The sequence below is a fragment of the Miscanthus floridulus genome, chromosome 7 (genome assembly GCF_019320115.1).
Source record: "Miscanthus floridulus cultivar M001 chromosome 7, ASM1932011v1, whole genome shotgun sequence".
Taxonomy (NCBI): domain Eukaryota; kingdom Viridiplantae; phylum Streptophyta; class Magnoliopsida; order Poales; family Poaceae; genus Miscanthus; species Miscanthus floridulus.
Genome location: NC_089586.1, coordinates 94,583,012 through 94,607,024, shown reverse-complemented (window position 1 = coordinate 94,607,024; position 24,013 = coordinate 94,583,012). Strand labels below are relative to the sequence as shown.

At 46.3% G+C, this 24,013-nt stretch overlaps 1 protein-coding gene and 1 long non-coding RNA gene across 2 annotated transcripts; both read right to left on the bottom strand.

The window, feature by feature from the left end:
• Positions 1 to 10,194: 10,194 nt before the first annotated feature.
• LOC136463860 (uncharacterized) lies at positions 10,195 to 12,038 on the bottom strand. Its single transcript, XR_010761106.1, has 3 exons — positions 11,861 to 12,038; positions 11,293 to 11,344; positions 10,195 to 10,455 (listed from the first exon to the last, which is right to left on the bottom strand). It is a non-coding gene; the product is annotated as an uncharacterized lncRNA (long non-coding RNA).
• A 3,802-nt stretch (positions 12,039 to 15,840) lies between these two features.
• On the bottom strand, positions 15,841 to 17,125 carry LOC136463859 (transcription factor MYB30-like). The gene is made up of 2 exons (XM_066462836.1): positions 16,711 to 17,125; positions 15,841 to 16,582 (listed from the first exon to the last, which is right to left on the bottom strand). Exons 1-2 carry the CDS (start codon positions 16,971 to 16,973, stop codon positions 16,084 to 16,086), a joined length of 762 nt encoding a protein of 253 aa, XP_066318933.1. The 5' UTR covers positions 16,974 to 17,125; the 3' UTR covers positions 15,841 to 16,083.
• Between the last annotated feature and the right edge of the window lie 6,888 nt (positions 17,126 to 24,013).

The window sequence follows — 24,013 nt, the reverse complement described above, 5'->3', positions numbered from 1 at the left end:
ACAGACCTTATAAGTGTTATATGTGCTACGGCAAGTCATTCCTATTCATCAGATTCCGGTAGTGTGTGAATTTTCCAGATGTATTCCCGGATGAGCTACCTGGTCTTCCGCCGGATAGGGAGATTGAGTTTGGAATTGAGCTAGTCCCCGAAACAGCTCCGATTTCAAGGAGACCCTATCGAATGCCTCCAGATGAGTTAGCTGAGCTGAAGAAGCAATTAGAAGAATTATCAAAAAAGGGATTTATTCGGCCAAGCAAGTCTGAATGGGGATGTCCCGCTTTGTTTGTAAAAAAGAAGAAAGAGGGCACGTTGAGGATGTGCGTAGATTACAGGCCACTCAACGCTGTGACCATAAAGAATAAGTATCCCTTGCCTCATATTGATGTTCTGTTTGACCAATTATCCAAGGCCAAGGTGTTCTCAAAAATAGATTTGAGATCCGGTTATCATCAGATCAAGATTAGGCCTCAGGATATACCGAAAACTGCATTTTCCACTAGATACGAGTTGTATGAGTATCTTGTCATGTCTTTTGGCTTGACAAATGCTCCTGCATACTTTATGTTTTTGATGAATACAGTTTTCATGCCAGAATTGGATAAGTTTGTGGTAGTGTTCATCGATGACATTCTGGTGTACTCCGAGAACGAGAAAGATCATGAAGAGCATCTGAGAACTGTCTTGACTAGACTTAGGGATCATCAACTGTATGCTAAGTTTAGCAAATACGAATTCTGGTTAAAGGAAGTTCCTTTCCTTGGTCACATTCTGTTAGAGAATGGGGTTTCAGTCAATCCAAGTAAGGTACAAGAAGTTATGAATTGGAAAGCACCGACCACAGTTCCTGAGATTAGAAGTTTCTTAGGACTAGCGGGTTATTACCGTCGCTTTATACCAGATTTCTCAAAAATTGCCAAACCAATGACGAGTCTCCTACAGAAGGATCACAAGTTTGTGTGGACAGAGGAGTGTGAAGCAGCTTTCCACACTTTGCGGAAACTGTTGACCACTACCCCTGTTCTAGCACAACCAGATATCGAGAAACCATTTGATGTGTTTTGCGACACATCGAAGACTAGATTGGGCTGTGTTCTTATGCAAGAAAGGAGAGTCATTGCTTATGCATCACGTCAATTGAGAAAGCATGAGGTCAACTATCCAACACATGATCTTGAACTTGCTGCAGTTGTGCACGCCCTAAAAATTTGGAGACATTATCTACTTGGTAATGTGTGCAACATCTTCACAGATCACAAGAGTCTTAAGTATATCTTTACCCAACCAGAGTTAAACATGAGACAGCGTAGATGGTTGGAATTGATCAAGGATTACAACTTGAATGTGCAATATCATCCTGGAAAAGCCAATGTAGTGGCAGATGCTTTGAGCAGAAAGTCACATTACTTGAATGTGCAGCCATTACTTGAAGATGGGTTCGATCTAATGCATCCTGCTGTGTTACATAGTATTCAGATTAGTTGCTCTTTGGAGAGTAAGATAATAGAAGGCCAGAAAACCGACAAGGGGATATTCCACATCAAAGAGAAAATAAAAGAAAAGTCGTCTCAACACTTAAAGTGGATGAACAGGGCGTGTTGTGGTTTGACGACCGTCTTGTGGTTCCCAAGGATCGAGAGCTTAGGAATAAACTCATGGATGAAGCTCACCTTTCTAAGCTATCTATCCATTCCGGAAGTAGTAAGATGTATCAAGAACTAAGATCTCGCTATTGGTGGACCAAAATGAAGAAAGAAATTACAGCATATGTTGTCAGATGTGACACATGTTGTCGAGTGAAAGCAATTCACATGAAATCTGCTGGTATGTTGCAACCATTATCAGTCCCTAGTTGGAAGTGGGACGATATCAGCATGGATTTTATCACGGGTTTGCCCACTACTCAAAAAGGGCATGATTCGATTTGGGTAATTATGGATCGTCTTACCAAGACCGCTCATTTCCTACCTGTCAAAATAACATATCGACCACCTCAATATGCCGAGAAGTATATCGCAGAAATTGTGAGGTTGCATGGTATACCAAAGACCATAGTATCTGATAGAGGCTCACAGTTCACGGCTCACTTTTGGGAACATTTACACAAAGGCTTAGGAACTAGTTTGATTCGCAGTACCGCTTATCATCCTCAGACAGATGGTCAGACTGAACGAGTGAATGCTGTTTTGGAGGATATGTTAAGAGCCTATGTATTGTCTTCTAAGGGATCATGGGAGTCATGGTTACTGTTAGCTGAGTTTTCTTATAATAATAGTTATCAAGAAAGCATCAAGATGGCTCCCTTCGAAGCTTTATATGGCAGAAAATGTAGAACACCATTGAATTGGGTCGAACCTGGAGATAGAAGGTATTATGGCATTGACTTTGTAGAAGAAGCCGAGAAGAAAGTTCATATTATTCAGCAGAATATGAAAGCTGCCCAATCACGTCAGAAAAGCTGTGCAGACAAAAGAAGGAGACCCCTTGCGTTTGAAGTTGGTGACTATGTTTATCTGAAAGTCACGCCAATGAAGAAGAAAAGGTTTGGAATCCGAAGAAAGCTTGCCGCGAGATTCGTAGGACCATACAAGATCTTGGAACAAAGAGGTCCGGTAGCCTACAAGTTAGAGTTACCTGAGACAATGAGTACCGTTTTCCCAGTTTTCCATGTATCACATCTCAAGAAATGTTTGCGTGTTCCGGAGGAAAGAATAGAACCTCGAGGTATTCAACTCAAATCAGATTTGGTGTATCGTGAACAGCCAGTCCGGGTGTTAGACACGAAGGAACGTGCTACTCGGAATAGTGTGGTGAAAACATACAAGATACAGTGGGATCATCATGATGAGGGAGATGCAACTTGGGAAACAGGAGAGTATCTACAAAAAGCTTATGAAGAATTTTATAACAAATGGTTCGTAACCCAAATCTTGGGACGAGATTTTTATAAGGGGGGAGGGCTGTAACACCCCGGTGTTATGCCTACATTTAGGCACTGCAAATCACGCATATCATGCATTATCAAGCATCCAAATCATACATGCTTAATCATGTGAATAACAATTGAAACATTGCTTTGAAACATCTGAAACATGCGTGAAACCTGAATGTTGCATACACCTGTTTAAGAATTGTTTTGCCTTGAATTTTTCTTGCTAGGTTAGTAAAACATGTTTGGCTACTATTGTAAATCATCTAGCAATGTTTAGTTCAATTTTTGGAGCAATGTTTGTATTCAAATTAATTCAAAATTCGGCTTCAAAATAAATTTCCAAAATTAGGGTTTTGAGCTAAACATGGACTTTGATCTTACAATTCAAAATCTAGAAAGAATTTGGCTGTGGTCCTAAAAGCAAAGTTGTAGAGAATTAAATTCTAAGCAACTTTCATTTTTGGTACATTTTCAAAAGAGGTCATTTTCTTGCTCAAAATAATATTTGAAAGATGGCATTTAAAAATTCCTTGAAAATATATTTGGAAAAAAAGGATTTTTCTCCTTCGCGGGCTGCCGCCTCGCTTCTGGCCCGCCTACCGAAGCCGGCCCAGCGCGCCAGCGAAGCCCCCGCGCCGCTCCAGCCCACCTCGCCTCGGCCCAGCCCAGCGCGCTGGCTCCTTCTCCCGCGCGCCGCGCCCGTCGCCGCGCCACGCCCCGACCACGTCAGGACACTCTCGCCGCGTGGCGACCATGCGTCGGCGTCGCCCGCCGCGCGACAGCCACGACCTGCGCCCGCGCCCACGCGCCCGCCTTCAACTGCCGCAGCCAGTGCGCTCGCTCACTCCCGCCCACGCTGCCTTCCCTCTCCTCCAGAGCCGAGAGCCCCAAGCTCTGCCCCTCGCCACGCCCACGCACCCGCCGGTGCAATTCGCCGTGGCTCCTCCACCTCGGCCGGAAATCGCACGCCCGCAGCTCCACCTCGCCCTCCTTCAAGTCGCGCTCGTGCTTGCGCCGCCTTCCGAGCTCAGGTTGAGCCTCCCCGAGCCTTGCCACCGACGGCCATGGCGCCGCCGTGCTCGGCCGCCATGGAAGTCGACTTCCTTCTCTTCTCCAGCCCCGTCTAGCTACCCTACCGCGCTCGCCGTCTTCTAGCGCATCACGTGCGCTCGCTAGCTCACCCTGCCGTGGCCGGAGATGGCCGCCGGCCTCGTGGCCGAGCCGCGCCGCCGCGCCAGCGCAAGCACCGGCGAGGCACTCTGCCTCAGCCAGCCAGGCCGGCCAGGCCGAGCGGCAGTGGGCTGACGCCCTGCTGGGCCATCTTCCCCTCCCTTGCGCTCGGGCCACGCAGGCCAAAAACAGCCGTGGGCCAGCTGATTTCCAGCGGGCTGGCCCAGTATCGTTTAAATGAATTGTTTTTCATTTATTCTTTATTATTTGAAATTTGAAATGGTTTGAAAAATGTTTGGGTACTCAAAGTTGCTCCAAATCTGTTGAAATAAATTTGTCTAGGTTCCTTATCATCAAATCTACTTGGGAAAAATTGTGCATGTCATTTTTGAGATACTTTGCTGTAGAATTTTATTTAATCCTGAATATTGCTGATAACTTGAAAAATATGTAGAAAAATCTATAGGCTTCAGAAAAATATGATTCCAAGTTTGTTAATCTTCTTATGTCATGTATTTCCTAGGAAAAATATGTTTCATGCATGTGCTGTGGGAAAATTTTGAGGTGTAGTTCAAGCACCTTTAATAGCTGATTTTTGTTATTTTTGCTAGAGAGCAAACCTTGTATAAAATATGCATGTGATAATTTTTGTACAGTCATTGTATGCTATGAAGAACATAGGAAAAATACTAACTCTGTTGTTTGACACTTTTCACCGTACAAAGTATTTTCATGTACAAAATCATGCCATAGCTTGTTATTTTTGTGTAGGCTAATCCACTCATTCAAATATCATAAAAATATGTTAGTAAACTACTTAGGGTAGTACTATGCTGTAGTAATTTTCTAAGATTTTTCTAAGCAAGAAAAATGGAGGTTGCTATTCAAACCTATTATTAATTAGGTTTTAATTAAGTGTTGCTTTTTGTGGGATTTAAGAAATTAGTAAAGCTTTGGTGTATCTTTGAAGCATTTAATAAAATATGTTGACTTAACATATTAGTAGTAGAAGAGAATGCAGTAGATGACATGTGCTTGTAGTATATTTTTTTGGATGATGTTGACTACCTTGCATTTAAACATATCCATTGCATTCATCTCATTCGATGCACCGTTTGCATAAGCACTTACGCACATTGCATCATACAGGATCGCAAACCGAGAACCCAGTCGTCATACCCGAGGAGCCCGAGGAGCAGCTCGAGGTGCAGCAGTAGGAAGTGCCCGAAGCCGACGAGGAGGACGTTGAGGAACTTCCGGAGTGCCCCGATCACCGTCCGAGCTCCTTCGAGAGAGGCAAGCCCCGGAGCATTTTCTCCCGGTTTGCAATTATTAATTAAATGTTTTCCTTTAATTGATGCATTACATTCAGGAGTTGTTTGCAACCGTTGCTGCATTATACCTTGTTTACCTTTGTTATACTATATCCTTGTTACCCTGGTACCCGCAGTCGAGTCAATGCTTAGCTGGCTTAGACCGGTAGAAGTCGGGTGATTTCCTGTCACCTGCGAGCTATAGGTGGTTACCTGGATCTGCTTGGATGACTATGAAGTCATGGTATAACTAAGTGTTAAATGAAGTTGAGACCGGACGGAGACTTGCAGAGTTTTGGACTGTAGTGCTTTCCGTCTGTGTCGATTAAGGACCGACTGTTGTTTGGCCTCGAGTCATGTTGAACGCATGCCTTACATTTAGCTAGCTAGATAAAGTACCTTCCGACCGTGAAGCTGGGAGATTTTTCGGGCCGAGTAGATTGCCCGCAACGCACTGTGCCGGAGCAGGTGTGGTAGGACATGGGGGCGAGATGATAAGACCAAAGGGCAGTCGGTCGGCCCCCGGGTACATGTGGTTCCTGGCAAACTCGAGATTCCTGGAATGTTGACTCGGTGATCAATATCTCACTTTAGCGGGTCAGTGAGGTTTGTGTAAGGAATAAATCACCAGCTGGTTAGGAATCGATTCGAATCGCCATCGCTCCTGGATAGTGAGCACTTGACTTGAGTGACTTCATCGTAGTAAATGTTTATGGAACACTTGGACAGTTATAATGAATATGACAGTATGGAAGTTGTTTAATGATCATTGGTTATCATTATCTGCTTAATCACATGTTTACTCTAGTATAGGTGCAAATCTAGTCGACAGGTTCATAATAATTAACTTGGCAATAATGCTTTTAGAAAGGTTCTTGAAATGCTAAAAATGCTTCCTTTGCAAATGAGTCAGCTACCCTACTATAAAGCCCTTCATAATCCTTGGTGTCACTTATTTTCGGTTATGTCGGGTAAGTCTAGCTGAGTACCTTCTCGTACCCAGGGTTTTATTCCCACTTGTTGTAGATGGGCAGATGTATTACGGCTACTGTATCAACTGCCTTTATCCTGCGATGGGTGATGCTTAGGACCATGGGCATGGTCATTCCTTATGTCTCGTCTGATGCTTTTGTTGGAGATGATCATTCGCTGGCACTATATTTGAACTCCGCGTGTGTGTGTGGTTTGAACAAATGACTTCCGCTACTTTTATTCGAACTGGTTTTGTAATAACTATGTTGAAACTCTGATGTATCTAAGATTGCGAACTTTTATGTAATATGTGATGGTGACCGCTAAACTTATTACGATCTTGGCTGGAATGGAAGTTGGTTTGAAATCCTTCGCGATTTCACGGACTACCGGGTTATACGGGCTTAAGTTTGCTAAATCGTCTGCTCTGGCGGATGATTTTCTTACTTAATTCCGTATAATTGGTCAGTTCTGTTACATCCATTTCCCAACACAACTGGCACAACTAAAATGATGGACGGTACACTTCCACACAAGGGTACAGTTCAACGGGCAGATTCCAGACTTATCCATCCAGCACCACGGCAGAGTTATCATATTGCTACAAAAAGAACTCATCAACCAGGAAGCAACGAAGGGTTACCTAACAAGGAACAAAAGAACTCGGTTCTTATAGAAAGAACTCAGGAATCTCATAAACAACCAGGACATCAGCAGAAAAAAGAATGACAACTCAGAAGACAAGATTATTTCCATTATAAATGGCTTTAAAAAATACAAGATTACACATCTTACAAGACCCAACGAACTCGGTACTATGATGAGCAAGGTAGCAAAAAAGGAACCCAGACACAACTAGGCTCTAGAACGACTACATGTTCCAAATTGCTACTCGGTAGAATAAACCACACTCGGCTACACTATTTTCTTCAAAGGACAAACGCAGTACATCCAAGACAGAAGTCAGCAGCATGGCGGGACAACATGGAATAGGGAAGGCCAGCAGGCATCTGTCTACCTAAGTCCGATGTGACACCGGATCAGGTGTTGATCTGCACCGGACAGTCGCAGGGCAGGCAAGGGGGATCTACCCAGAACTGCTGGATGAAGGAACGTATCCCACATCACAAGACTTCCCCCAACTACCACCACTTACCTCCTGGTACAATGCCGCTGCAAGATTAGTCTACCTCTAATCTCTATCACAAGACTCCCTCCAGCTAGCAAGAACTACAAGATACGCCCGGGGCTGCTCTACTTCAGAAACTATCATATTCATGACTACGGAGATTTCAGACCACGCAACAAAATGCTTGATGAATCAAAACAGCACACCAGAAGGGTATTTATAGACCAAAGAAGCGGTGCACATGGACCGGGAGCACCAACGGAACAAACCTAACAAAGGACATAGTGAAAAGACAGAATTCAATGAAAGAGGACTCAGGCGTGAAGGAACAGTACTCAAGGACGAGCATATTCGAAAGGATATACCAACACTGTACAACTCATGAGCAAACAGCATTTACACTCAACCACTACCATACAACCACATCTGACAATAGCAGATTACTAGAGAATAAGTCAAGACCCTGCACCCGAGTTCTTTTTGAATAAAAGAACCCAGATATATGCTTGGGGGCTGCAACAGGAGAGGTTTTTCAGCTTTTTTAAACAACATAAGATTCAAGACCCTCCAACTTTTTGTTTCAAATAGCAAGAGGCTCGGGGGCTACACTCAGTGAGTGCTCGGCAAGACCTGAAGGAATAAGATGAGGCTTCCAAAGCTCAACCATGAAGTGCTCGGGGGCTTGTCGATACGGGACCTACGGGATACCCCACAAGGAAGGGAGAAGACCTAGTCTAACTAGGATTCTTTCCATGTAATCTTAGTAGTATTATTATTCTGTAATCCTACTAGAAACTCTCATTGTAAACCGACTAGGACTCTGGCCTCCTGACTATATAAAGGAGGGCGGAGTTCCTGGAGATAGAAGAACACTTTACAATCAATCCAACGCAAAGGCTAATGCCGACTGGACGTAGGGCTATTACTCGATCACGGTCGAGGGCCCGAACTAGGATAAATCGACTGTCTCTTGCGTTTACCGTCGAGTTCTGCATACGCTGAAGCCCGAACAAACTGCCCCGGGTACCCCCATGGTAGGCTATCGGTGGTGAAACATCGACACCGTTGTCGGCCACGCCACCATGGCACAGCCGATGCACCTCTGCAGTCGGCCAGAGTGGGAAAACACCATGACAGCGCCTCCAAGGAGGAAGACGGCGCCTGGAGGCGTCACCATCGTCTTGCCGACAGATCCGTCATGGCTTTTGCCGGTGCTCGCCCACATCCAGCACAAGCAAAATAGGGAGCCTTGAAGTCACGTCGCCCCTACCCTCCACCGCCGCCCCACGCCGCATCAACCGCATCGCCGCCCACACCGGCGAGCTCCGGCCGGATCCGCATGGCCAGCAGCAGCTGCAGCCGCGGGATGGCCGGATCCGGAGGAATGAGAGCCGAAGCCTTCTCTAGACGGCCGGGTAGCGTTCGACCACCAGATCCGCCCTAGCCAGCGGCCACCTCGCTGACCCGCCGCTTGCCTCTCCGCGCGACCAACTGTGGCAGCACGACTCCCACCGGAGCTCCGCATAGATCCACCCCTGGGAGTGCCGGATCCGGCCGCCGGGACGCCGAATCCGTGCCGGGGCTGCCGCCGTCGACGAGCCTGGTGACGCTCGAGCAGCTGCAGTAGACCATAGTCCACAGCTTGGGAAGAAGCCCCATCGATGCCTTCCTTGCGTCCGCACGAGCTTCCGGCGGCGCACTCTGGCAGCGGCGAGGAAGAGGTGGCCAGGGGAGGTGTTGGCGGCGTCGGGCGGTGGTTCCGCTGGTGTCGCCCCGAGAGGGACAACGCGGGGGACGAGCGAAGCGGAAATGTTACAGCCAGATATTTTGGCAAGATAATACAAAATTATGAATTTATGTACTGTATTTAGACTCCTTTTAGCATGGCTCTAGCTCCTTACTAGTTCGCGGAAACTAGAGTCAGAGAAAAAGAAAATAGCATTTTGCCGATGATAAAAAATATATTCTTATGTTATATAGATCCGGAGCCGGCCATAGCTCCACAAACGAGGTTTTGTTCCTTTTAGCACGGCTCTAGCTCCTTACTATAGTTCGCGGAAGCTAGAGTCACAGAAAACGAAAATAGCATTTTGCCGATGATAAAAATATATATTCTTATGTTATATAGATCCGGAGCCGTACAGAGCTCAACAAACACTACAGGAACTGCTGGATTCCCCGAGTGCCAATTACACTCGGGGAAGGCCCAGTTGCACTCGGGGAAGCCTTCCCTGAGTGCAACACTCGGGGAAGAGCCTCCGGCTAATCCTCTCACGGGAAAGTCGCCTTCCCCGAGTGTCAAAAATCGTGCACTCGGGGAAGGCTTTGCTGAGTGCCGTGCTGGCACTCGGGGAAGACTTGACGCCGTTGGCTGACGGCCGACGTCGTTTTTTTTTTATTTTCTTCCCCGAGTGCAACACTCGGGAAAGATTTTTGAATTTTTTTTTTAAATACTCTTTGCCGAGTGCCGCAGTTCAGGCACTCAGGGAAGAAATTTGTTTTTTTTTTTAATTTGTTTTTTTTTTTAAATCCCTCTTCCCCGAGTGCCACAGCACATGCACTCGGGGAAGCCACCTCTAAAATTCTTTTTTTTTTGTTTTTTGCTTTTCCATGTAAACAACAAAGCATATATATATATATATATATATATATATATCACAAACCACAAATCAATACCAATATGTCACAAACCACATTTATATATCACAAACGACCAAATTTGTCCGAAATCCACAATATATTACAAACCACACGTTCAAAAGTACACACTATTCCAAGTTCACAAGTTCAATACATAAAAACGACTCCGAAGGCGGCTCACGGCGACTGTGAGGGGTGGGACACCCCAGCGTGCGATCCCGGCGATGGTCCAGGTGGGGATGGCCCGACGTGCGATGCCGGCGACCCTTCGACATGGTTCGACGCCGCCCCCGATTGATGCTGCAAAAAAGAGAGGAGATTGCACGTAAGTGACAAGATAAAAATGTAAGAAGTGTAAAGAAAAGTTGAAAATTACGACGATCTGCATGTAGGCCTGGTGTCGTTTGATGTGTAGAAAATTGCATGGATCGGGTACAAGAATAATTGTAGTGGCAAGTTTCCAAATAGGTGAATAGTAATATAATTGTATCTCAGAAGCGCAAAAATTGTAATGACATGGATCCAAATAACCCAAAAATTTATGTCAAAAGGGGCCGGGTAGTCCATAATGAGAGGGCCCAAACAATCTAAGTTGATAATTGGGTGGATGAGCCTTGATATGAGCCAGGTATATGTAGTTGTAAAAGCTCAAAAAAAGTAATATAAGAGCACAAAATAAGAAGATGATAAATTGAGTCACGATCATGCATGTAGCCACCTTCCTCCTCCTAACTTGCTTCTATTTCTCTCTACTCAAGCAGCAACATAATGCCTCTAGTTACTGGCCTCTGGCCTCCTAGTCCTACCACATCCTGCAGCATCTATCCTTAACAGCTTGCAGACCCTATCTCAAATCTGAAACATTCCAAGTATGCTTTGGACTTCAGTTGCGCAGTCAACTAGGAGACCATAAAATGGGCGTGTTTGAACACAACAAGTAGAACTAATGAAGCAGATCATCTCTAGAATTTCTTACTGTAGATCTCCTTTCAAATGCAATCATAGTGTACGAAGAGAGCCAACAACAGAATGATATATAATTTCACTGTTGGAATACTGGTTTTGTAAAGTACTACTTCAAATATCTTTATCATATAGAGACTTCAGTAATATTAAATGAAAGTCCAAGTTCATTACCAGGTCGCTAGATTTCAACCACCTATGTGACAGAAAGGCACCAACATCATACCTGCAACATATAAGATCGCCACACATGTAAGATTAAAATTGTTTTAGTTTGAAGTCAAGGACAGAGCATAGACCACTTCCGCCACTGCCATCGAAAGTGCTTATAAACTTACAGTGGATGAATTCACAGATATACGTATGGCTCTGTTAGTGTGCCACTAAAGTGTCACACACCACATGTAACAAATAACTTTAGACAAGCACTCTTATCATAACTTCCTATTCATTTGTTTAAAACCTTTTGTATGGATACAAGTATATAAGTTCCTCCAATGCTTTCAGAAAAAAAAACCATTTCTTTCCATGAGGGACCACCTAGTTACTTCCAGATATTCTTTAACTTGGGCCATTGGGCAGCCTCCTCAAGTTATGCAACATGGATGATAGTAAAGTTAATCTACTAACTAGCCTAATCACTCAGCAAGTGAATGCATCTTTACCTAGGCATAAATTACAATAATACATCACTGTAAAGAGGGAACAACAAAAGTAGTATGAGATACATATGTATTCATACCATGCACCATCATGAGCTGACTTGACCTCAAACTCAAGCTGGAGACCTTGCAGAGGCTTCCTCCCTGGTTATCAGCAAAGGTAATAATAATCAGAGGAAAAATGGATATGATAACCGATGATGATAAGTTGAGAAGGCATATCTGGAATGCACAAAACTAATATCATGGGTACAACTGAAGCCCGGCCTGTCAGGCAGGCCTCATTGACTTATAAGATAGTTTGATTTAGCAAACTAGCAAATTTTTTTTGTAACGGAGGTAGCACTGAGTATTGTTGCCACAAAAAAATTAGAAAGCGGGTGAAAAAGTAAAAAAAAAAAAGTGTTATCTTCCTCAAGGTGGTAAACTCGACACCTCAAAGGTCCCTTCAAATAATGTAAATCCTCAATAATCAATAAGGCCTTTGACACAATATTAAGTTCTCAAGTAAAAATCCAAAATGTTTTCTCCCTCACGAGCAAGTTCAAAAATAGAAGTTCTTATCAGAACTGCATGTCTGCTGTGTGAAGGATGTTTTAAAGCTATAAGCTGGCTCAAGCCATTTCTGGACGGCTTGATTGCAGAACTCATATTGCATATTCCATATATTTCTGAAATCTATTTAGAAACCACAGGGAGGAATTTTCCATATCAGAAGAATGCAGTTAGTATAACTAGATTTGAGAACTCTAATTTCAGAAAAGGTAGATTCAGAACAACAAAGACTAAAATGAAACCATGAGCAATTATGTTAGATTAAAACAGGACAACAATACTTCACTTTAACTATATCAAATAAAAACAAGACTTCTAGGAACACTTGGCTTGTACATGGCATCATTGTGGTCGCCGCTATATATATGACCACTGTGGATGCATACACCAGATTCCATGTCATTTTCAGCACAAGGGTATGGCCAGATTCAATCCGATCATACAAAGATGAAGGAATTGCTCATGTCAAATTGGCACCCAGTGACTTCAAGAAGACATGGTGCCCCTAGGTCTTCCATGACGCCTCATACTCTCGGTCCTACAGATCTCTGCCGCTATATCTATGACTGGTGTGGACGCATACACCAGTACCCATTCTCTTGCCATTTTGAGAACACGACAGATTATCGAAGCTGCTAAGATGGGGAATTGTTCACCACAAACTACTGCCCAGGGACTTTGAGCAAACAAGAACACGGTGCCCCTAAGTCTTCAGTCCCCGACCCTCGCGCTCTCCATCGTAAAGATTTCCAATGCTGCTGCCAGGCACGACTCTTGCCATTTTAAGCACACGTATCAGAGCATGCCAAGATGAAGGAATTGCTCATTTCAATCTAGTGCTAGTGACTTCATGAAGACAAGAATGCAATGCCCCTAGGTCTTCCATGACGCCTCACACTCTGGATAATACAGATCTCTGCCACCGCCACAGAATATAAGACCACTACGGCTGTATGCCCCCTTGGCTGCACCCACATCTCTTGCCATTTCAGCACATGAATCCCAGCATGTGAAGATGAAGGGATGTCTCACCATCGAACTGGTGCCAAGCGACTTCATAGCAGAGGAGAACAACGCTGCTGGACGGGGCCGGGAGCCGGGGCTGGGACGCCAGGCGGCTTGCCTCGGGCCGCCGCAGGGGCAGGGGAGGGGGCAGCCGGCCGGACGGGCCTCGTACGCGCAGGGACAGGGTCGGCGCCTGCGGGGGCCGCGTCAGCCGTCTCGGGCTGCGGTGGCGCGCCCGGCGGGGCCTACTGTGGCGCGCGGCGTCGGGGGGCTATCTACGGCGGCGGCGGGGGCTTCGTGGGCGCGTAGCTCGGGGGGCTAGCTGGCGGGCGGCGGCGAGTTGTGCTCTTTGTCTCTGGGGCCTTGCAACGTCGTTGCGGTGGCGCGGGCGCGGCGATCGCCTCCTTGGAGGGGGCTTTCGGCGGCTGGGTCGCGCGTAATGGTGGGCTTGCGGCGTGGGCGTGTGGGGTGGGGTGGCCGGTTAGGTCTAGATAAGGCCTGCTGGGCCTTTTTTTTTTAAGTCTTCCCCTTTTTTTAAGTCTTCCCCGAGTCTCCTGTCCTGGCACTCGGTAAAGGGCCTCTTCCCCGAGTGCCAGGAAAGACACTCGGGGAAGAAATTTTGTTTTTTTTATTTTTTCTGCCTATTTTTTTTTGTGAGGCCTTCCCACATTATTCAAAACTCCCTGTTCAAATTTAGGATAATTTTGATTTTTTTTTGTTATATTTGGTTAGTTTTTTTTCGTTTCGTTGAATTTTTTTTGCATACTTCGAATTTGAACCGCAGGTGCATGAAATAATGGAATTTGGTGATTCAAAAAATTATATTAATGATATTTGGTGTATGTTGATGCCTTATCCAGGAACTCGCGTGAAATGTCGAGTATCTTGTTGACGTAACATGACGAACAACTTGCGGGAAAAGTGTATTTAAATTATATAAAATCCGAACGAAGTCCGAAAATCACGAAACTTATCTGGGCGTCGTGTTATCGCATGTAGAGGCTATGATAAAAAATCGAAAAGGTTTCGAGCAAGTTGCGATGTCGGATGCCTAAAACGCAAACATCTCCGCATGCCTCTCCAAGTGATCACATGCGGAGATGTCTGGGTTTTAGGCATCCGACATCGCAACTTACTCGAAACCTTCTCAATTTTTTATCATAGCCTCTACATGCGATAACACGACGCCCAGACAAGTTTTGTGATTTTCGGACTTCGTTCGGATTTTATATAATTTAAATACACTTTTCCCGCAAGTTGTTCGTCATGTTACGTCAACAAGATGCTTGAAATTTCATGCGAGTTCCTGGATAAGGCCTCAACATATACCAAATATCATTAATATAATTTTTTGAATCACCAAATTCCATTATTTCATGTACCTGCAGTTCAAATTCGAAGTATGCAAAAAAATTCAACGAAACGAAAAAAACTAACGAAATATAACAAAAAAAGTCAAAATTGCCCCAAATTTGAACAGACAGTTTTAAATAATGTGGGAAGGCCTCACAAAAAAAAGAGGTAAAAAAACAAAAATTCTTCCCCGAGTGCCAGGGAAGGCACTCGGGGAAGAGGCCCTTTCCCGAGTGCCAGGACAGGGCACTCGGGGAAGGCAGCCTCTTCCCCGAGTGTCCTGTTCTGACACTCGGAAAAGGGCCTCTTCCCCGAGTGCCTTCCCTGGCACTCGGGGAAGAATTTTTGTTTTTTTAAGTGTTAACGGCGTGGGCGGGGTGAACCGTCAAGTAACATGTTTCTTTGCCGAGTGCCGATCTTCCCCGAGTGTTGCACTCGGGGAAGAGGGCCTTTGCCGAGTGCTGCTCTTTACCGAGTGCCAGGATCTCTACGGCACTCGGGAAAGCCTCTCTTCCCCGAGTGCAATTCTTCCCCGAGTGCAACACTCGAAGAAGATTCTCTTTCCCGAGTGCTCGATTTTTGGCACTCGAGAAAGCCAGCGACACTCGGAGAATTTTGCCTCTCCCGTAGTGAAACGAGGTTTTATTAGAGCACGAGGCTTCTTTCGCAGACATTCAGTGCTAAACATTTTATTTTATTTTCTTGTGAGTTGTGAAACATTTATCAATTGTTATATTGTCCTTTAAGACAAACCTTTTGATTACATGAGGCCGTGACCTGTGGGCCATGAGTCTCAGAGGTAGAGAAACAGCGGTTGGAGAGTTCCTCAAGTTGCTCTCGCTGCTGCCGTCGGCTCTGAGGAAACGCGCAGGGCCGCCTCCGCATGGCCGCATGTCGGCCATGCTCGAGGCGACGGCTACTTGGAGAATGGAGACTCGGAGACGGCTGCTACATATACCCTAGTCGACAGCAAAAATGGACGAGGGGCAGAGGGAGGAAAGGGAGATCGGAGCTGGGTGGTTATGGACTTGTGGTCATGTAGCCGGGGCGCCCTCCGGATAAAGGTAGCGGCGAAAGCACAGCTGCACAGGTGACAGCAGCAAAGGGACACAAGTGAACACCGCCATGATGAAGCAATACAATTGTTTTCCGCTGCACAGGTTTTCAGCCAGATATACATCCACCGAAACGGAGAAGAACAAAGATTGAAAGAATTGTGAGGCCAAGAATCAGCCTGTTCGTTTCGTCGTAAACGATCGTAGATTATTTACTGCTGGTTGGTTTGGTGTGAGAGAAAAATACTATTTTAACTTATAATCCACGACGAGCCAGGCTGATCATCAGCCGGTCGATCGAGAGGTAACCACCATCTAGCAGGTTCATTCCCTGCCTAAATCTGGGGCAAATTCTGCATGTCGCTGGCCTGCATGAACAGCTTGAGCCAGAAGTCCATGTCGTCGTCGCTGGTCGACGTCACCGACGACGCGCCGAAGGTGCTGCCCTCTGCATGCATCCCGGAGTCGTCGGAGCTGTCCGCCGTCATCGCCAGCGTCTCGGACCAGAAGCTGTCGTCAATCTGGTAGTCCTCCTCCTCCGAGGTGAAGCTGTCCGCGTTCTCCATCGACGAAGCCGCCGCCGAGTAGTCAGTGGTGGTGCTGGTGGTCGACGTGGAGAGTGACTGCTCCGCCGACACCGGCACCGTGGCGGTCGGGCCCTCGAGCGTCGTCACGGCCTCCGGCTGCTGCTGCTGCTGCTGCTTCTTGGGCTTGCGCTTGGGCGCCTGGCTGGCTGGCTTAGTAGGCTCCTGGCGCTTCTTGAGGTGGGTGTGCCAGACGTTCTTGATCTCGTTGTCCGTCCTCCCCGGCAGCCTGGCAGCAATTGCCGACCATCTGAAAATCATACACAAATGAGCTGTTTAGTGCGTATGTTCTTTGATTTCGCCGTAATTTACGAGACAGCAAGTGGCTGATTGGGTCATGCATGCATGTTCTATAAATTAATCAAGATAGATAAGCACCTGTTGCCGAGCATTTGGTGGAGCTGGATGATGGCGTCCTCCTCCTCCCGGCCGAAGTTGCCGCGCTTGATGTCCGGGCGCAGGTAGTTGATCCAGCGGAGGCGGCAGCTCTTGCCGCAGCGGAGCAGGCCCGCCTGCTTGGGCAGCGCGCGCCAGTTGCTGTGGCCGTGGCGCTCGATGTGCGCCACCAGGGCCCTGTCCTCCTCCGGCGTCCACGGACCCCTCTTCAGCCCCATCTTCTCGCAGCACGGAGCGCGCCCCATGTCTCGATCTGCCGGCGATCAACGTCCGTCCGTTCGCGTACGCCGAGAGAGCGCGGCTTTGCTTGCCGGGTCCTGGCGAGAAGACCGAGCTGGGGAGCTTGCTGTGTGAGCTCGGGCTGTGGCTACCTCGGTGGAGTGCCGGTGGTTGCTGTTGCTGTTGCTGTGTGGACTGGGAGGGGGCGGGCTGGGCTATTTATTTATACGCCCCCCGGTGAAGTGGTGCCGCGACGAGAGCGGACGGGGCCCCCTCTCGGGATAGAAAAGGGCAAAACCAAAACGTGGTCAAAGCAGGGAGCTTCCCAGAAGGGGAGGTTTTTCGGCCCTAGCGTGACACAAGGAACAGGGGATGCGAATAGTTTAAAGGCTACGCTTTGAATTCGTTCATTTTTTTATCAAGTTTGCTTGGATCCGCGTACGTGATTCGGCGTTGCTTCTGTCGTCGTTTCTTGTTCCTCCGTTTGTTTTTACCCTCCGGCCTCCAGTCCAGTGTCGGCTTAAAGTATATGGGAACGGATGAGCATGCATGTGTTTCCTGTGAGACGATACCATATCATATGATTTTCATCATAATAATAACAAAAAGCTCCGTTGGTTGGTTGTGACGCCCGAGAGATGCAACAGTGAGGTGAACATGACATGTCCGTTCCATATGCGAAAATTTTGGTTCTCTGTGTGACTATATCACGCGTACTTTGTTTGGCCTCAACGTGTGTTCTCCGATCTATGGGGTCTAATCATTTTTAATAAAAGGTATAATATTAAACATTCAGGGACAGATTTAAAGCCTAGCTAATCGTTACTATGTTCTCTCAGTTGTTCATATTTTAGCATAGTAGTATTATACTAGCTCTTAGCAGCCATGTTCCCTATGGGAACGTGAATGAGAACTTAAAGTGTTGTTTTATAACATGGGAACGTAAATGTTTCCTCCTAGATCGTGGACGTTTCCAGAATATAGAACATGGGAACGTTGAACGCGGCCATGTTCCTAGCGCTAATTACTAGATTTGCCCTACAAAGAATATCACTCTAGTTTAATAAAAAAAAGGAAAGTACCCTATATTTGACTAAGTTCATAGAGAAAAATATCAGCATTTATGAGACCAAAATTGAATGTACAAGTTTAGTATCTTAAATCGATATTTTTTATATAAATTTGATTAAATTGAAAATGGTTTGACTTTGATTCAAGCTAGAATGATATTCTTTGTGAGACAGGGTAGTAGTATTTTGTAATCATTATCAAATTGGAATATATTTAGTTGTCCATAAGTCTATATATGATTGTTCTGTCCGTTTTGTACGTTTTATTCTCCTTTGTATCCGCCCCTCATGTGTATTTGACATCTATTTAGCAGAAATAGCAGCTTTGAGCTATGTGTTTAACGTAGAAATTTGTATACTCATTGCTTCATGTGTAAATGATTATCAGCAATGACATAAATGGATAATTTAGAAAAAAGAAATGTGTAGGAGTAATTTTAGATATTTTTATAAATTATAGTAATTTAGATGCAGAATTAGGGCTTTCACAATGGTAACTTAGAGGCAAATTTAGAGAATTACATCAAATTATTTTTTAGGATGGCTTATTATATAGATAATTTAAATAAACATGTAGTGATTACTTTTTGTAATTTTTCATAATTACATAGGTGGATAATGCAGATATAAATTTAGGTAGTTACTTTAAACTATCTTTCAAATAGGCATATTGGCAAGTTTTTAAGGAAAAAATAGATTATTGTCACTGACGACTAGAGTCTACTAGATTAAGAACTGGGTGTTTATTTTAAAAAAAAAAAAACAACGAGTCCAGGAATGGCATTTGGTTGGAAATTCCAAAGCCTGAAACACTAGTATATAGTCTATAATGCCGTTGCAGTAAAGCTTACTACGTAGCTGGTGGATCAGTTTCCTACTCTGCTGAGCTGACAGTTGCAAACATCGAACAGGAAACTGTATTTCAAATTGCAAGCTTCAGTTCAAAAGTTAAAAGTTTGAGTTTTCAACTCTACGAAGTCTTGAAGGTGCTGAGGAATCACTTGGTTAGTTAATTCAATGGTGAACATTAACTAGCTAGATAGATGTTGATGGCACCTCAAAACTCTTGGAAAAATTGATTGATTTATTTTTTGACTACAGGGGGCCGGGCTAAAGATCAGGCCGTTATTTCTATGATTATGCTCACACTGTCAGATAGCAAGAACTTTAGACCGTTTCCTCACGTTGTTGTTTATCCGGAGGACTAATTAAAGGCAAATCCTATCGCTGACAATAGCCATCCTGATTAGTGGAGAAGTTGGAACGAGCCGTAACTTTTTACAGTTTCTGTATGTACTCCCGTAGTGCTTGCTCCAACGTTCTGCTGGAAAATAAAAGGTCGCTCGATCGGATCGGAAGAAAAACGGGAGTCAGATTTCGCTCCTTTCTCCTTTTGGGAAAACCAGTTCACAAGACGACGATGTCATAACAACTTTTTATTTTCCCGTTGGATTCAGAGAGGAAGATGTCATGCATAGAACTCAATCAGTGTCAGTGCACCCAATCGTTATCCTGCTTTGACAATTGGTACACACATGCATTGATGCATGCACTTCACCTCTCTGAAACAGGGGACGGCTTGGTCGCCAGTGTGCTTTGATGCGTAAACGACTTTTCCCATCAGCTAATTGCTATTGCCTACTGTTGAGATACTTGTATGACCATCAAGTGGAAAGACGGGGTCGGACCATCGATCAGTTCAACTGTTCGATGGAGTAGGCGTTTTTCAGGCTGATTTGGTCCCAGGGAGGTCGCGCCGGGGACGAGATCTAGCGCCGGGGACCTTGCATTGAAGTTCAACTCGCCCAGGGGATGATGAGGAACCCCAGCGGTTTCTGCAAGTACGTTTGATTGATTGGTTAAAAGACTAGCAGGCTACGTACACGACTTGGTGTATGGTAGTATAGAATACACCATCAGTAGTTGTGAGTTGTGACGCGGATTGACTTGTGTGTTAGTCTTCATAGACGATGTTAGTGTTACAGCGCAGCTAAAGTATGTAACTCCGTCGATTCATGCAACGCAATACGTGCTGTGTTCGTTTCACTGAAATTTAGCTTATGTTGAAATGTTGTGAAAGAAAAATATTGTTCGTTCGCTGAAAAGTGCTGCTGAAGTAGCGCTGCAGAACATGGTGGCTTACAAAAGAAACTGAAACGCAATACGTACGCTATGACGAATTTTAATAACCGGTATGAACGTAACGAAAATTCAAGTTGTATTGCTGATGTCTTCCCGGTGATCGATGAAGTGCCGCGCAAGGCTTGTCGTGTGACCAGGCCCAGCTCTTGTGAGGTTTTATTTTTAACTCGAAGTGGCTAACAGCTAGCTGCACCACACATACAAGAGCCCAGTTGCTGCCCGGTACAATTAAGAAATTAACCGACGGTTTGGCTAGTTCAGAAGCGTATAAAAGTTGCACACTTTCGGGTTGGGAATGTGATGAATTACTTGTGCCAAGTTGATTTTCAGGGACATGCATCGGCGTCAATCAGATACGAACTCTTCGGAAAATAAAGCAGTCAGATTAATTAATGTAGACGACGAGATGCCACCAAAGTGTATGGTCAGATTTGGCTAAATATGTGTTTTTGGTCAAATGTACTGCCTGCAAGTTCAGAAGCTAGCCTAAGAGAAATTGCAGGCTGTCAGTGTTAGCCCACAGGATCACCGGCTCAGGTGAGTGAATCACTTACCAGTCTTGTCGAGCACCCGCTAGTATTGCCGAGCACCCACTAGCTAAGCTGACCACGAACAAGCGTTGTCCGTCCCCATACACTATGGCTAGAGGTTGAAGAAGAGAGAGAACAGAGCATACACACATAGTTCAAGACACCAGCGTTGGCCGAAGCCCTGTATGAGAGATGGTAAATCTGAACTCTCTTTACTGAGTTGCCGTAGTAGTCTATTTATACAACTCTATCCATCTAGTCCTAGTACAGCGCACATATTGTAACAGTAACTAGATAACACAGCAGGACGAACTTCTGCGCCTGTCCCTGCATGTGGCTACAGTGCGGCAAGTGAGCTATTCGGCGCCTGCCTCTGCAGCGGCTACAGTACCATGGCAGGGGGCCTTTTCGGCGGCGTCTTCCCTTGCTGTGTGTTCACACAATGAAACAGTAGATCATTCTAATAGTCAGGTAGTGGATGGCGGCAGGGACGATGGCGGCGGTGCCTCCCGGGTCGCCAGTGATGGCAACCGGCGCATGCCTGTACATCAAAGGCTCGGCCAACGGGTACCTACCGGCAACCGCCGCCGCATCTCCGCCCCAGACCCTGATGGCTGGCGCAAGGTCTTGTGGCAAGGACCGGTTAGCAGCATTGATGGGGCAGCACCGAAGCGGTATGCGGGACGTCGACCTTCGAGATGCATCCCGGTAGATCTTCTCGGCAAGTGCCTCAATTGTCTATCCTCCGCACATCGGGTAGCAACATACAGGGCTGTCCCAGCGGTGTCTGCACTGCAAGGGATTCCGACAACTTGCGCGTGACTGCAAGCAGCCACGGTTTGCAGGCTCAGGATGCTCGGGCGCTGCTAGAGCCGCGGGTAGCCAGCAACAACGGCCTGTTCGAGACTCTAGTGGGGCCGTGCTGGTGGACAATGACGGTCCTGGCAGCGACGACTGCAGAAGGCCACAACGGAGGCGCTGCGGTCGATCGGCAGGGGCCGCTCCGAAAGCGTCGGCTGACACCATTGTCGCTGCTGGAGCCCGACCCAGACGTAGACGCAGATGCCGGCGATGAAGGCACCGCGATCGGTCGGTAGGGGACGCGCCAGCAGCGCGGAGTGACACGACCGACGCTGCTGGAGCCCCAGCTAGGCACTATGTGCGGACCACGGAGACGGGCCTTATCGAGCTCGACCCGCTGACGCTGGCGACATCACGAAGGACCCGATGCTGATGGAGCTTGCGACCACGCTCGCTAGCAGACAGATCATCACGTGCCCTCCTCCTGGGCACCCAACCCAGGTGGTTACCCAGCTGGAGGACGAGGCCCCCATGGTGGTCACCTGTCTCTGCACTTGCGGCCTTACACAGCAGACGTCGTCCAAGCAAGCACCACCACCAGTGACCAGGCCCGGTGACACAGGTCACGCCAAGGCGGTTGGTGTTCAACGCCAATTCGGGCGTCGATGCTCCCACGGTGGGTGAAGAGGGTTACCCACCAGGCGTCGGTCCGGTTGACCTCACGGCGGATGCTGACCTTGTTAGTACACCGTCGGTGGATGGCAACCAGATCGTGGATAACGACAACTCCTTCAAGCGCCGCCTCAACAACTTCACCAAGAAAGTGGTGCGCAAGAGGGACTCCCCACAGATTCAGGAGCCGCCCAAGCAGCGGCCTACAAATGCGGTGCTGCCGCTACGAAGCAAGCGTTTAGCGACTCAAAGCCTCTCCTGGGTGCCTGCTTCCAAGCAAGGTGAGGTCCTAATCATGCAGCGATTGGGTCTGGTCACGGGTCGGTCAACCCCAAGTGCATCTGCGATGAAGGCATACGAAGCGCTCTATGAGCCCGGGCCCAATGCTCCCAATGCTGAAGCGATGGAAGCACTCTTCCAGAGTGGCAAGAAGGAGTCGCGCTGGCAACAGCGGAAACGAAAGCCACCTTCCTAGGCTGTGCTCTTGCCTCGCCCTGGTTGTTGTTTATATTTGTGTAATATCAAAATATGTATCCGATTGCTACAAACGTCTGGTTCAGCCTATGACTGTAATCCCGTAGACCTCCTAAGGCGCTCGTTGGAAGCGCATTGTGTGCATCAAACCTTTCTACCTTAATATAAAGATGCGCAAATCTTTCACGTATTCGAGAGAAAAAAAGTAGCTTGAGGAATTAGTATACCAGGCTGATTTAAAAGGACAGAACTTAAATCGTGCGAACCTGTTGTACAAGAATCCATCAAAGTTTATGGTTAGAGAAAAAACAAGTTCAAGAAAAGCGTTGTGGTCAAATATACTACTAGCACACACTTGCTTGAGTCCTTGCCCGAATCTATCAAATCAACACGTTTCTGTAAGGCATACGAAGAAACCTCCTGCTAAGATGCGCGGCGAGAACACATCATCAGCGTATCTGTCACTGTCGAGAACGACACACCACAAGCTCTCGCGCTCTGCAATAGGACACCAAATAATTGATGGAGAGAACGAGACGCCTGCGACCCGACTGCATCCAATCCGGGGCGGTAGCCTCGATGTAGTACATGCACTACTACTGTTTCAGTCAGAGCTTATACAAGTAAGAAGTGTGCACCGCGTCTCGATCGGCCGTGCAGTGCAGTGCGTGCACCTCTACCTCGACCTCGACGGATAAGCTAGAGCGATCCAAAGATGTCTCTGTCAGCCGGGGAGACGAAGTCGGCGATGGCCATGCACGGAGCCAAATGAGAAGTTTCTTGAGGCGATTGGTCGTCAGACAGTGGAGCACGCAGACGCAGCGGCGGCGTTGATGGTTTCTTTTTCTTCTGGGTCAATATTTGGCCAAGCTGAGGTGGACGTGGGCTGCGACAACAAGCCCCTGGCAGCATCTCTTTGGCTACTGAAACCACTTGATCAGTTGTTTACTGAACGTAAGACTAGTACTCTGCTCCCTCCATCTCAAAAAGAAAATCGTTACGAGATACGTACATGTTAAACTTTCTCGACTTTGACTAGATTTATAGAAAATACATGTAACATTTAGATCTCCAAATAAATTTATTATAAAAATATATTCAACAATCCATCTAATAATACTAATTATATATTATAAATATCAATATTTTTTATATATAATTGATCAAAGTTTAAAAAAACTGACTTCTCGAAAACGAGAACGACTTCTATCTTAGGATTGAGGGTGTACATACTAAACAAAGTTCACGTGCTGTTTGGTAAAATGAAATTAGTTCAAATGGTATATCTCGCCGTAACATCCACAACTTTCATTTGTTTCCATTTACGTTTCCAATGTTACAACCAAATAGTTTAATGGTATTCATTTGTTCGTTTCA

Bases quoted from the DNA above. Each gene is read 5' to 3' on its own strand.
- LOC136463859 (XM_066462836.1), bottom strand. From the start codon at position 16,973: ATGGGGCGCGCTCCGTGCTGCGAGAAGATGGGGCTGAAGAGGGGTCCG. The intron at 16,583-16,710 runs GTGCTTATCTAT...TATGATTTTCAG, and splicing joins CACCAAATGCTCGGCAACAG to ATGGTCGGCAATTGCTGCCA.